This window comes from Morone saxatilis, unplaced genomic scaffold, assembly GCF_004916995.1.
Source record: "Morone saxatilis isolate NCDOM2014 unplaced genomic scaffold, NCSU_SB_2.0 Contig1, whole genome shotgun sequence".
In the NCBI taxonomy this organism is placed as follows: domain Eukaryota; kingdom Metazoa; phylum Chordata; class Actinopteri; family Moronidae; genus Morone; species Morone saxatilis.
In genome coordinates this window covers 1,967,762-1,979,749 of record NW_023339651.1, presented here as the reverse complement: position 1 = coordinate 1,979,749, position 11,988 = coordinate 1,967,762, and the positions used below count along the sequence as shown (strand labels likewise).

At 40.3% G+C, this 11,988-nt stretch overlaps 2 protein-coding genes across 2 annotated transcripts in view; one reads left to right on the top strand and one right to left on the bottom strand.

The window, feature by feature from the left end:
* hid1b (HID1 domain containing b) overlaps positions 1-4,289 on the top strand; it is a 14,902-nt gene extending 10,613 nt beyond the window's left edge. Inside the window, 10 exon segments of the mRNA XM_035659181.1 lie at positions 199-289; positions 417-568; positions 1,364-1,442; positions 1,533-1,697; positions 1,781-2,002; positions 2,526-2,674; positions 2,755-2,838; positions 2,949-3,040; positions 3,791-3,949; positions 4,029-4,289. Of these exon segments, the coding sequence (XP_035515074.1) occupies positions 199-289; positions 417-568; positions 1,364-1,442; positions 1,533-1,697; positions 1,781-2,002; positions 2,526-2,674; positions 2,755-2,838; positions 2,949-3,040; positions 3,791-3,949; positions 4,029-4,092 (1,257 nt within the window). The 3' untranslated portion in view covers positions 4,093-4,289.
* A 1,197-nt stretch (positions 4,290-5,486) lies between these two features.
* On the bottom strand, positions 5,487-9,836 carry LOC118332588 (proton channel OTOP3-like). The gene is made up of 7 exons (XM_035667953.1): positions 9,386-9,836; positions 9,153-9,289; positions 7,861-7,919; positions 7,576-7,721; positions 6,312-6,994; positions 6,057-6,221; positions 5,487-5,963 (listed from the first exon to the last, which is right to left on the bottom strand). The coding sequence occupies exons 1-7, from the start codon at positions 9,759-9,761 to the stop codon at positions 5,793-5,795; spliced, it is 1,737 nt and encodes a 578-aa protein (XP_035523846.1). The 5' UTR covers positions 9,762-9,836; the 3' UTR covers positions 5,487-5,792.
* Between the last annotated feature and the right edge of the window lie 2,152 nt (positions 9,837-11,988).

The window sequence follows — 11,988 nt, the reverse complement described above, 5'->3', positions numbered from 1 at the left end:
CTATAAATATAATGCATTAAATAGTAAATATGGAGTTATTTCAGACACATTTTGTTTTTTAAAATAAAGTAACTGGAATTCAAACATCACATGCAACATGTTTGGAATCTGAAGTCTAAAACAACCGCTTATAACGCCGTTCTTTATGTGAGTAAAATGGAAGAAATGAGTTTAAACTTTTGACTCTGTGTGTTTTAGAAATTCTTGTTCTTTGTGCTGAAGAGCAGTGATGTGTTGGACATGCTGATTCCCATCCTCTTCAACCTGAACGACGCCAGAGCAGATCAGTGTGAGTCATTCAGACATTAAATACAACACTGTTTGTGCATATTAAGATGAGTGTTAACTTGCATTGATCATTATTTAACAACCTCATGCTCTGACTGATCCATCTTTTTGTTTGTGTGTGTCTGCAGCTCGTGTTGGCCTCATGCACATCGGCGTGTTCATCCTCCTGCTGTTAAGCGGAGAAAGAAACTTTGGTGTTCGCCTGAACAAGCCGTACACTCTCCGTGTCCCGATGGACATTCCTGTTTTCACGGGAACTCACGCTGACCTGCTCGTTGTGGTAAGAGGTCAGGAGGTGAAACAGGACTGATCTCATACAACCACATTTACAGTATATTTTAGCTAACTTTCATTTCATTTAAACTACTTTGATCCAGAATAAAATGCCTACGATTGATATAATAAATAACAATAAATGTTGTCCCTCAATCAATGATCTAGCGACCAGGTCCAAATTCTCTGGACGTTTCAATTTATTACAGGAACTAATTATCTAATTCCCATCAACCTCAGCTAAACAAATAGCTGCTAATGTAGCATTCTAACCTAAACTATAGCATGTTACGTCACATGCTAAATGCTAAAGTGTCAAATATGAGACAGTAAACATTACAACTGTATAACAGTTGACTTGTTAATATTAATTTGTTAGCATGCTAACAATTATTAGACATTTAGCACTTAGCTTTGGAAACAGCGTGTAACATGCTATTATTAATGTGTATTAATGTGCTAACATGCTAACAAGTTTTAATCTGTGACTGTGTTAGAATATAACTTAAGCACAGTCATATGCTAAACATCAACATATTAGCTTCCAGTAGCTGTTTTTGCCATTTTGCTGTAAAAAAAAAGAAGAAATTTTGGTGGAAATTCTTTCCTATTTAGAGTTTTTCCTTATCTAAGAATAGAGGGTGTCTAATGTCATCTTATTTTATATTCTTTCATTAAAAAAAATATAAAAATGTGACTTGAATTCTGATGTTATGTTGATTTTTCCCTCTGTTATATTTTCGGATGTTCTGTGAGTACATTAATAGCACTCTAAATATTTCCTTCACTTTTTCATGTTTAGATCTTCCACAAGATCATCACCAGTGGACACCAGCGCCTCCAGCCTCTGTTCGACTGCCTGCTCACAATCATAGTGAACAGTGAGTATCACTGATCAACTGTTGCCATCTAGTCGCAAAACAGGAGAACTGCTGCGCATATTTAAACCCTCCGTTTCTGCTCTGCCACAGTTTCACCCTATCTGAAGAGCCTGTCCATGGTGGCAGCCAACAAGCTGCTCCACCTCCTGGAGGCCTTCTCCACACCCTGGTTCCTCTTCTCCTTGCCCCAGAACCACCACCTGGTCTTCTTCTTGCTGGAGGTTTTCAACAACATCATCCAGTATCAGTTTGATGGTGAGAACATAGATGTGTGTGGACAGAACTGGACGCCGTTACGGTACCAACCTTTACCAAACTACTGAATCCCTCCATTGCAGGTAACTGCAACCTCGTGTACGCCATCATCCGAAAGCGGAACGTTTTCCACCAGTTGGCCAACCTGCCGTCTGACACGGCGTCTATTCAGAAGGCGCTGCAGAAGAAGAAAAAGTCTGGGATTTCCAGAACCAGCTCTGTAGAGACGGTGTCCATGGAGGGATCCAGACCTGCTGTACCTGCTGAGCCCGGCACACTCAAAGCCAGCTTGGAGGCCACTCCAGGTACCAAAGATCACTACAAAGACAGAATGTTTCATGATTGTTGTCCAAGAACTCTGACGGGTATTTTACTTTTATGCCTTTTATTCAGTAAATATCCAGTTAAAGTTAAGTTATATTCAATTAAAGCAATCCATCAGAAGTCTTGTGAGTACTAAATACTCATCTCCGGTAGGCGGCGCTATTAAGAGGCATTGGTATTCAACATAATTGGGCTGTCACTACATAGCTAAAATAAGTTTGTTAGTTATGGATGGATTTAGTTTTTAGACGTCCTCAGGTGTTGGATAACTTTTGTAAACAACCAGCAGCTGCTGCTTTGAAAACGTCAATGAGATTAAATTTATTTTTTATTTATCTGGTCGATTTGTGATGTTTTATGTGACCTCTGCAGTTTCAGGCTCTCTCTCTTTAAGGTGTGTATCTGATCTGCTGCTGATGTTCTGATTTTGAAGCTAACAAAAAGACTGTGCACTTTCTTGCAATTAAAAAAAAAAAAAAGAAACGATTCTCTTGCGTCCTATAGGAATTGATAAGATAACAGAAAAGTCCCGGGTGAGTGAAGATGGTACGTTGGTCGCTGTGCCGCATTTAGACCCTCCACAGATGGCCGCTGACAGCAGTCCTGGAGCTGGAGCCAGCGACACGGAGTCCAACTCAGAGAGAGACCACGAGGTACGCTTCACAGCAGTGGTTCCCTCACTCTGTCTCTGGTTTTTCCTCCTGCAGTGAAAGTGACTTTGTCCTGTTGTCAGGTCTACCATGCAGAGTCCGAAGCAACGAGAAGTCGGTTGTCGAGTGTGTCGTCGTCGGCAGCCTGGAGTGCCAACGCAGACTGGGTCAGTACGAGTCTTATCTACTGTTATGTTGCTATATTTTAGTATTTCTGGTGGTTTCAGTGCTGGAGTTATGTGTCCTACTCTATCTTGTGCTACCTGTGCGCTCTCAGGTGTTGTCATGGAAGGCGAAGCTCCCTCTACAGACCATCATGCGGCTGTTACAAGTACTCGTCCCTCAGGTGGAGAAGATTTGCATCGACAAGTAAGAAATTACACAATTTTTAAACCCAAATGGATTATTTTGGGGCTGTAAGTTTTCTTTTTCTTTCTGTCTTCAGTCATGGTGATACTAATAACAGTTATTATTCTGTTTATATGAACCCTTTGAGTATCTTGAAATTATTCATCTCCCTAAAATCTGTAGAATCTCAGTTAAAAGTATATATAATATAATATATAACTCAATAATCTATAATAATTGGAAAAAATATTGAAATTGAGTCACATATACAATAAAAGTACAAACAATTTACCTTTTTTCATCGAATTTTATTAAATAAAAACAAGAAACATAGTGATTAAAAAGATTTCCAAATGTAGAAACATGAAGAAAATATTTCTTGACGCTCCAGAAGTTATTTGAACTTCGTACATTTTTTGTTTTTGCACATGCTTTGTGGTTTCTGTTCATCTTTTATACTCCTACTCATTGATTACTGTTGTACTGAAGACTTTCACATTGTGCTGAAAGAGAATTAAACATGGTCTGCTAAAGTAAATAATAATAATAATAATAAAGCTGCTAACTTATCCTCACTGTGTTTGGTGTCAGGCTGATGTTGTAACAATAAAACTATACGCTGAAAGACGTTAAAATGCTCCATACGGCTCAGAGAAACTACAAAGTTTCCCCCTATGAGCGACCGGAGTCATGTGATCCACTGTTAATGTGGAGATATTGATGAGTGCAGCTTTAATCGCTCTGATTAATCGTTTTTGTCGTTGTCCTCAGGGGTTTAACAGACGAGTCAGAAATCCTAAAGTTCCTCCAGCACGGCACGCTCGTCGGCCTCCTGCCCGTCCCTCATCCCATCCTCATCAGGAAGTACCAGGCGAACGCCGGCACCGCTATGTGGTTCCGCACATACATGTGGGGAGTCATCTACTTACGGTAAAGAAGCTTTTTAAGCTTTTAAGTTCTGGAAATCAAGTCAAGAGTTTTAACAGTGACTTCCTCTTTGTTGCCGTAGAAACTTGGATCCTCCAATCTGGTACGACACAGACATACGGCTCTTTGAGATCCAGAGGATTTAGAGCAGCTGTTGAAGATTCACCTTCCTCACTCCTGAACTGGGATCAGAGGAACATTTTACATCTTTTTGGAGTCTATTTGAAGACAACAACCTTCTTTCTTCATCTTTGCCAACTTCCAGGGTTCAGACTAAAGTGAAAGAGCTGTATTGTGCAGGAGAGCAAATGCCAAATGGTCATTAAATCTGACAGTAGATTCATTTATTGAATATTAATTTATTCACTTTATGCCAAAAATACAACTAGTGGTTTAAGTGACAAAGGGAAGTTTTGCTTTCCCTTCGTCTTTTAAACTCCTCGCCAAATCATGAAATAACCTGCCAGCGTACGTTAGACTGTTGTATTGAAGCCTTTCACATTGTGCTGCTAACAGGAACTAAACGAGGTCTGAACAGGGACTGAAACTGTGCTGCAAAGTGCTTCAAGGTGTAAATACGATGTGTTGTATACACAATTAAAAACTGATCAGACTGGTTTGAGCTTAGAGTTTTAACTTTTTTCACGTGAAGCATTTTCCTGAAAACACGCTATATGGCCAAAAGTATGTGGACCAAAAATAACCCGCACCGACTGTAGCTGAACGTTAGCCAGCTCAGTGGTGCGAGGTGGGCTCAGTGATACGTGTATTTCAGTAGAAAGAAAATAGTCTCACATGGAAGTGTTCACAACAAGGTCTGTGGATTATCTTTGAGGAACCCGGGTCATGACTTCTGGAAGGAGAGATTGCTGTTCAAATATATATATTTTTTTGGCAACTCGCGCCAAAACGACCTAAAAGAATAAATGGAACTACAGGTAACAGGATAAATTAGTGTTTTTGATTTTGGGGTGAACTTTCCCTTTCTTCCCTTCCCTTTAACGTTCCAACCTTTTTCTTTAAGGGACCCCCTTTCTGACATATTTTATGGATGTTTTATATTGTATTTAATGTATAAAAGGAACAACTGATAAACTACAGTGAACACAAACCATGAACAGAATAACTGCAGTAAAGATTATTTCCTGTGAATATTGATCAGAGATAAGTTTAACTGATAATTTTTATAAAATTTCCGGTACAGTTTTTATACAGAATCTCATTTATGTATTTTTTCATTCTCATACATACTTAATTGGCTTATTTTTTGGACAAATTCAGTGTTTTCTTCACATTGTTCTATTCTTTGGTTGTTTGTACTTTTTCTAATGAAGGCTCTGTCACTATATCAGTGTTCAAAGTTTAGTTCTTAAATAATCTAAACTTTAAAAATAACATTTACATTTAGTTTTCTTTACAGAAATTTACAATATTCACCTTTAGTGGGGGTTGGGAACAACTGCTTTAAGTTGTTTGAGTTTACTTTAAGAGTTAAAGGTTAATAGATTATGGATCATTAATAGCTTTATGAGATGTTTATTTGCTGGTGACCGGGTTTGGAATTATTTACCACCTAAAGACCTGAAAACACTTTTTTTTTGGCCTGTCTAACCTGTCGAGTTCTCAACCATTACCTCACAGAGTTGCTTTGTGCTTTGTGCACTGGGGCGTTGTCATGTTGAACAAACACAAACTGTTGGCACACACTTAGGAGGAACGCTTTTCTAATACGCTGCCCCTTTTTTACAAAGGGCCCAAACTATGAGTCACACACCAGAAGTCCACACAATACAGAAACCAAATAATGTATAAATGTTGTTTTATCTCCTTCAACGGTCAGTGTGCATCATGCAGAGATGAGCAGCTCCATTAACGCTCCCACAGAGTGCATCCGGTAGAAAACACTGAGCGGTTGACCCAGGTTCACCAGGACGAACCACACGGAGAAGCCAAAGAACTGTTTCCCGAGGCCGTTCTCAAACTGGGGATGGACTCCGAACGCTGGGATGACCCACAGCTGCAAGAGGAGGGAACAAACATACCTTACAAATGCAGGAACAACAAATGAACGTGTATTTCTTTCTAAATCAGCCAGTTAAACACACATTACCATGACATTAGAGAGGATGAGGAAAGCACAGATTTCTTTTATCGCTCTTGTGGTCCAGGGTTTTTTCCCATCATGCTCTTGCACAGTGGCTGGCATCTTCCCCTCCAGCAGTGAGATATCTGTCTTCCTCTCCTCTTGTTCTGGCACAGCAGCCTTTTTCTTAAGCTGTGGGACAGTTTATCATTCAAATAAAACCCTTTTAATGACCGACCTGTTCAAGAAACACTCACTGAGATACAGGTAGAGCGCGTTTACCTTGAAAATGCTGCTCCGCTGCTTCTCTTTCTTCTTGGAGAACAGTTCCGGGTGCCTGTGGAGGCCCTCGATGATGAAGATGTTCTGCAGGATGAGCTCCAGCAGGCTGAGGAGGGAGTAGGAGAGGTCTAGGTCCCCCAGAGGCCCGTCGGTCCCCACAGCGAGGGCCGCCACGAGGGAGAAGTACGACAGGGAGAGCTGGCCCAGAGCCGCCGCCACCAGGAGCATCACATCCAGGCTGCGAGTGGGGTTGTGCCCCCCTTCTTTCGCCCTCCTCTCCAGCCGGTAGACCAGCATCCCAACCAGCGAGCACAGAGACATGACGGGCATGACGGCTAAGTGGTAGCCGTAAAATATGAGGAAGGCGGTGAAGCGGAGCTCTGGCCGGCTCACCCAAACCTGGTAGAGAATGAAGACGGTCACTCCGGCTAGGAGGACCAGGGTGCCAAACACCAGGCCGTATATGATCCCGCCGTGGTAGACGATTTGAAGGGTCAGCTTCTGAGTGGTGTGCTGGTGACCCGGGCTCATCCTGCGACCCACGTTCTTCCACATCACGTAGATCATGCAGCCGGCCATCAGGTAGTACTCCATGTTGAAGGGATAAAGGATTTCGAAGCCTTTCCTGAAGGCAAGGCAGGCTGCACTTGCAGAGCACTGGCAGAAAGTCGAATTGGAGATTTCTGGAGGCAGACATGGAGGACAACAACATGATGCATTATGTCACCTAATAAGGTCTAATAATGTAATAACACACATATTTCACCATATGTGTAATGAATCATGACAAGATGAACAAAAAGCCCCCTGGACCCATACCCCAAACCCAACAGGAAGTCAGCTATTTTGAATTTAGTAATCATTTTTTTTATGTGAAATGGTTTCCCCATGAAACAGGAAGTTGTCATTACTTCAGTGTACTTTGACCAATCTCTACCAAACCTCTCATGTTTGATAAGAGTCCTGCCCTGAACACATCTACATACCAATATTCAGTCATAGTCATAGCGCCCCCTACTAGAAACAGGAACGTAACCGTGATATAACCCGACGCACGTGGACTGCTTGCAGCTTTAATTACAAATTGCGTTCATGCTGTTAATTATAAAATGCAGGTGTTATTACATTGTGAAGTGACATTTTGTCAAGTTATTACATAATGTGTTGTTAGAATACTTACACATATGTATGTATATATATATATATATATACATATATACGGGGTGTGTGATTTGGCCTAATGGAACTTCCCTTCATGAACTACCTGAGACGTCAGCTTCTGTTGAGTTTGCGTTGCTGAAATCGAGCTTGTCTTCTTTCTCCAACTCGATCTCTTCGTGGATGGTGTCCTCAGTGACTGCGTTCAGCCACAGCAGCAGGTCGGCAGAGAGGATCAACATCAGTCCGGACCTGCATGCAAATTTCAACAAATACAGAAAAAACACACCTGAAGATACACATGACAATCCTTTATTATAAACTAATAAATATATAGGAAACGTATGAAATATATTCATAAAAAGTCAATGAATTGTATAGAGTGATGCACCTGGTGATTATCTTGTGTCTGTGAATGCAGTCTTTAGAGTGAGCCCACAGTAAATACGTCTGCCGAAGAAAGATGAGCAGTTATTCAATAAGGAAACTTATGAAGAATAACAGAAAGTCCTAAGAACAAAGCAGAAAAATTTTATATTTTATTTAATTTATTCATATGTTTTTTTATTTATAATGCAATCTTTAGTGCTGCAGACAAAACACTGAAATGAAGTGTGGAGGAGACATGCAAATAATGAGCTAAAGGTCATTTTTTGCATCTTTGGTTTGCATTCAGTCAAGAACAGAAGTGATTTTATATCTTATGAACTTATGTCTTATGAAATATAACTCATATAGTTTTAATAATTGAAGGTTAATTTAAGAGGTCTGTCCTTCATCTTGCACGTTTTTTATAGAAATCTGAGGCTGTAAATGTCTGTTTAGGTTCATCATGTCACATGATGACACCTGAGCCAATCCCGTTCACTGATGAAGACCATAGGATGCAGGTGAAAGCTGATAAATGGACCTTTTAATTTAAGATTACATTGTGACACAGAGTTTAGTTTAAGAGCTGATTAGAGGTTTAGATCAGCAGTGGGATTGTTGCAGTAACAAACTAGACACACTATAAATAAACTATTATTATACAAATATACAAAAAGTTTAGCATTCATTTTTAATTCATAATTGTGCAACAGGTCAGGTTTAAATGGTTGCTGTTGTATTAATAAATATTTAATGATTGATAACAGGAGTTATAGAGGCTATTTTGCACAGATATGAACACAGGTGTGTCTTCAGATTGTGACGTGCCCTTTTGGTGCCACATAGATTATTGGGATTATTAATGGATGTTTGTTAGTGATCAGATTTAGATTTTATTTACCTTCTTAATAACTGTTTATGGCATTCTGCATCTTCACTTTTGCTCTTTTATAAATGTGCTTTTTCTTTGTGAGACTATTTAAAGAAGTAACACGTTCCCTCATTTGTAAATGCAAATTTGAATTAATAAGCAAACAAATGCTGCTCAACTCAATAAACACTGTAAAACTGAGATATCATATTTCTGTTTCTATTTACTCTTGGCCTCACTTCAAAAGCTTTGTCCACTTAGAACTGATCAGTAACAACATTTTGAGAATTAATCTATTAAAGGCTGTAACTTCACAAGGTTTGAGCATGTTTTTTCAACCATTAAATGGTCCTTAACATCTTAACATCTTTCTTTCTCCTGGGTTTTAAAGAGCACGGTCTACCTGCTGTATCTGTGTGCTCAGATAACTTCTGTTGAATTACCTGCAGCGCGAGAAAAGGAGCCTCAATGAAGGGAGAGAGCACTTTAGCAGCAGGCTTACACTCACTCATGCTGATCAAATAGCCGGTCCTGCAGATGAACAGCAGCAGACTGAACGCAGCAAAGAGCATGAGGACCACTGCACAGAGCCGGAGAGAGAGAGGAAGCACTTCATTACCCCACAGACCAGCAAATATTATCTCACATATTACTTAATGCTCGTACAGGAGCTTACAGGTGACAGTGATTCCTCCGGCGTGGTGGTCCTGATGTGGACAGATGTCGGGTTGTTTCCTGGCCCACAGCAGGTACCACAGCATCCAAAACAAACTCAACCCCATCAGCAGCAGCATGAACACCTGGGGCTCCTGGTGCCTGAGGCCTTTGGGGTTGAAAGCCTCTCCGGCCACCAGGGCCGCTCCCAGGAGGATCACGTTCAGACCCAGCAGACCAGAGATCAGACGCCTCCCACTGGGAACCCAAACCACCACGGGATCCATTTCCTGCTCCTGGTTCTGATGGTCTGAGCTCTTCACTGGGTGGTCGCCAGAGGGATTTCCAGGTGTCCCCCAGTGGGAATCCAGCTCTGTGGCTCCAGGATCTGCATTCATATTCAGCTTCTTTTTTTATTTTGTGCCTAGAAACCCTCTTTAGTTCCTTTCAGGGATTTTCTCTCACGCCGTCACACTTCATCTGAAATTCTGCTGCTCTACATGTGAAGGTATGAGTCTGAAAGCTGCCACTGATCCTCTAGATCCACCTTCCAACACTGGTGCAGGTGTGGCCACAGAACGACACACCTTTCACAGGAAAAGCCAAAGGTGTCAGGTTTACCTTTCACACTGACCTTTTTTTCACCCGTTCGGCCTCATGAACAAAGTTTTTCTTCGTGGCCCCAAATGACCCAAGCAGAATCTCTGTCGATCTCCAGCCCAGTTGGTCTCAACGTCAGTGGGGTTATTTTACTTTGAAAGGGTTTATCAGCCGGGCTCTGTGCCACATCGTGTCACTGTTTGCGTACAGTCGACACCAGGAACTGATTAATAAATGCAACCTTATCACTGCTGTAGCAGCTAATGACTGATACTGATAAACCTGGGTTTCATTCTTGAAATTATAGGATCAGACAGGCAGTTTCTGCATGTTTGAGCCCATTAAAAAATAAAAAAAACAGCACAGACTTCCATTAATTTCTGTTCTGTATAATTAGAAGACAGCTGTGTTAATGGTGCTGGAACTGAGCATGCTCCAAAACAATGGCAATAAAAAGTATCTGTTATCTTTTGCTTTAATTTTTCCATGGCATTAAAAGTAAAGCACTTTTTTTTGTCTGTGATTGATTACAATGAAGTATTGTATATGAATGCTGCCTCTCTCACCATTCATTCTTTATGGTTTGGTGGGTTTGGACGTCACTGACCGCTCGCAGGCAGCAGCACTGGTACATTTTTATTTATTAAGCGATACTGGGTAAACTTCCTCTGTAACCTGCTCTGGTAGTTTCCAGCTACGTTCCTCCAAGTAGGACCGAGTTTTGATAGATCCATGACTCTTTGGCGACCCCTAGTGGGGGTCACGACCCCCAGGCTGGGAACCACTGTCCTAAAAGCACTTTTGTGTTCAGAAATCCAAATGTAGTTTTCACCTTATATATTAGGCCTCATGGGCATTTATATAATATAATTAATCTTTAATGTGTCCTTTTACACTATCTGCCCGTATAGTGTGTCAGTTATTAAATGCTACCACAGATTAAATGCTGGTTATTTATGAATAAATGTCTTTTAAATGAATGTGTGCCACTCAGGAGGCTGCAAGGCTGCTCAACTCTTCCACAACAATTCATTATGTACATTTTATTTTTTTTAGGTAACATAAAGGGAAGTATATCTAAATTTAATTCTACAACCTTGTTAATTGAATGACAATAAAATATCCTTGAAATGAACTATTCTGTTCAAAGGGGCTTTATTGGCATTAGAAACAGACGTTTACATTAAAGCACGTGTAAAATATATGTATATACTGATTAGTAAGAAGATACTACTACTACTACTACAATAATAATAATAATAATAAATAATAATAATTAATACAGAGAAGAAGAAGAAGAAGGAAGAAGAAGAAGAAGAAGAAGAAGCAAGAAGAAGAAGAAAGAACTCAAAACAAGGTAGAATATTGTAATATTGAATATTGTGTATATACAGCGGGGTAAAATAAGTATCTGTACACGTCACCATTATTCTCAGTAAATATTATTCTCTAAAGGTGCTATTGATATAACATTTCCATAATGCAATCCACATATGCAAAGAAATCAAACCAAGATGTCCATTAAATTAATGTATGGTAACAATGTGAAATGACACAGGAAAAAAGTATTAAACACATGATTGAAAGGGAGGTGCAAAAAGGCATGGAAAGCCAAGACACCAGCTGAAATCTATCAGTAATTAAAAAGCCAATCCTGCCACTTGTCAGTGCAAAATAATATCAGCTGGTTCAGTCCCAACTAGGCCTATAAAAAGGTGTCTCATCACCAAGGTGTCACACAAGAAACATCTCAGATGGGTAAAACCAAAGAGCGCTTTCAAAACCTACGCAAACTTATTGTTTGCAAAACATACTGATGGCGTTGGCTTACAGAATGATTTCTAAACTTCTGAATGTTCCAGTGAGCATTGTTGGGCCATAATCTGGAAGTGGAAAGAACAAATCATTTCACCATAAATCCAGCATGACTAGGTGCTCCTCCCAAGATTCTGACAGAGGAGTGAATTATCAGAAGAGTTGTCCAAGAGCCAAGGACCGCTTGTGAGAGCTTCAGAAAGACCTGGA

Coding starts and splice junctions, on each gene's coding strand:
- LOC118332588 (XM_035667953.1), bottom strand. CDS start 9,761: ATGAATGCAGATCCTGGAGCCACAGAGCTGGATTCCCACTGGGGGACA. Junction 9,290..9,385: donor CGGAGGAATCACTGTCACCT/GTAAGCTCCTGT, acceptor GGCTCTGTGCAG/TGGTCCTCATGCTCTTTGCT. Junction 6,995..7,575: donor AACAGAAGCTGACGTCTCAG/GTAGTTCATGAA, acceptor GTCTGCCTCCAG/AAATCTCCAATTCGACTTTC.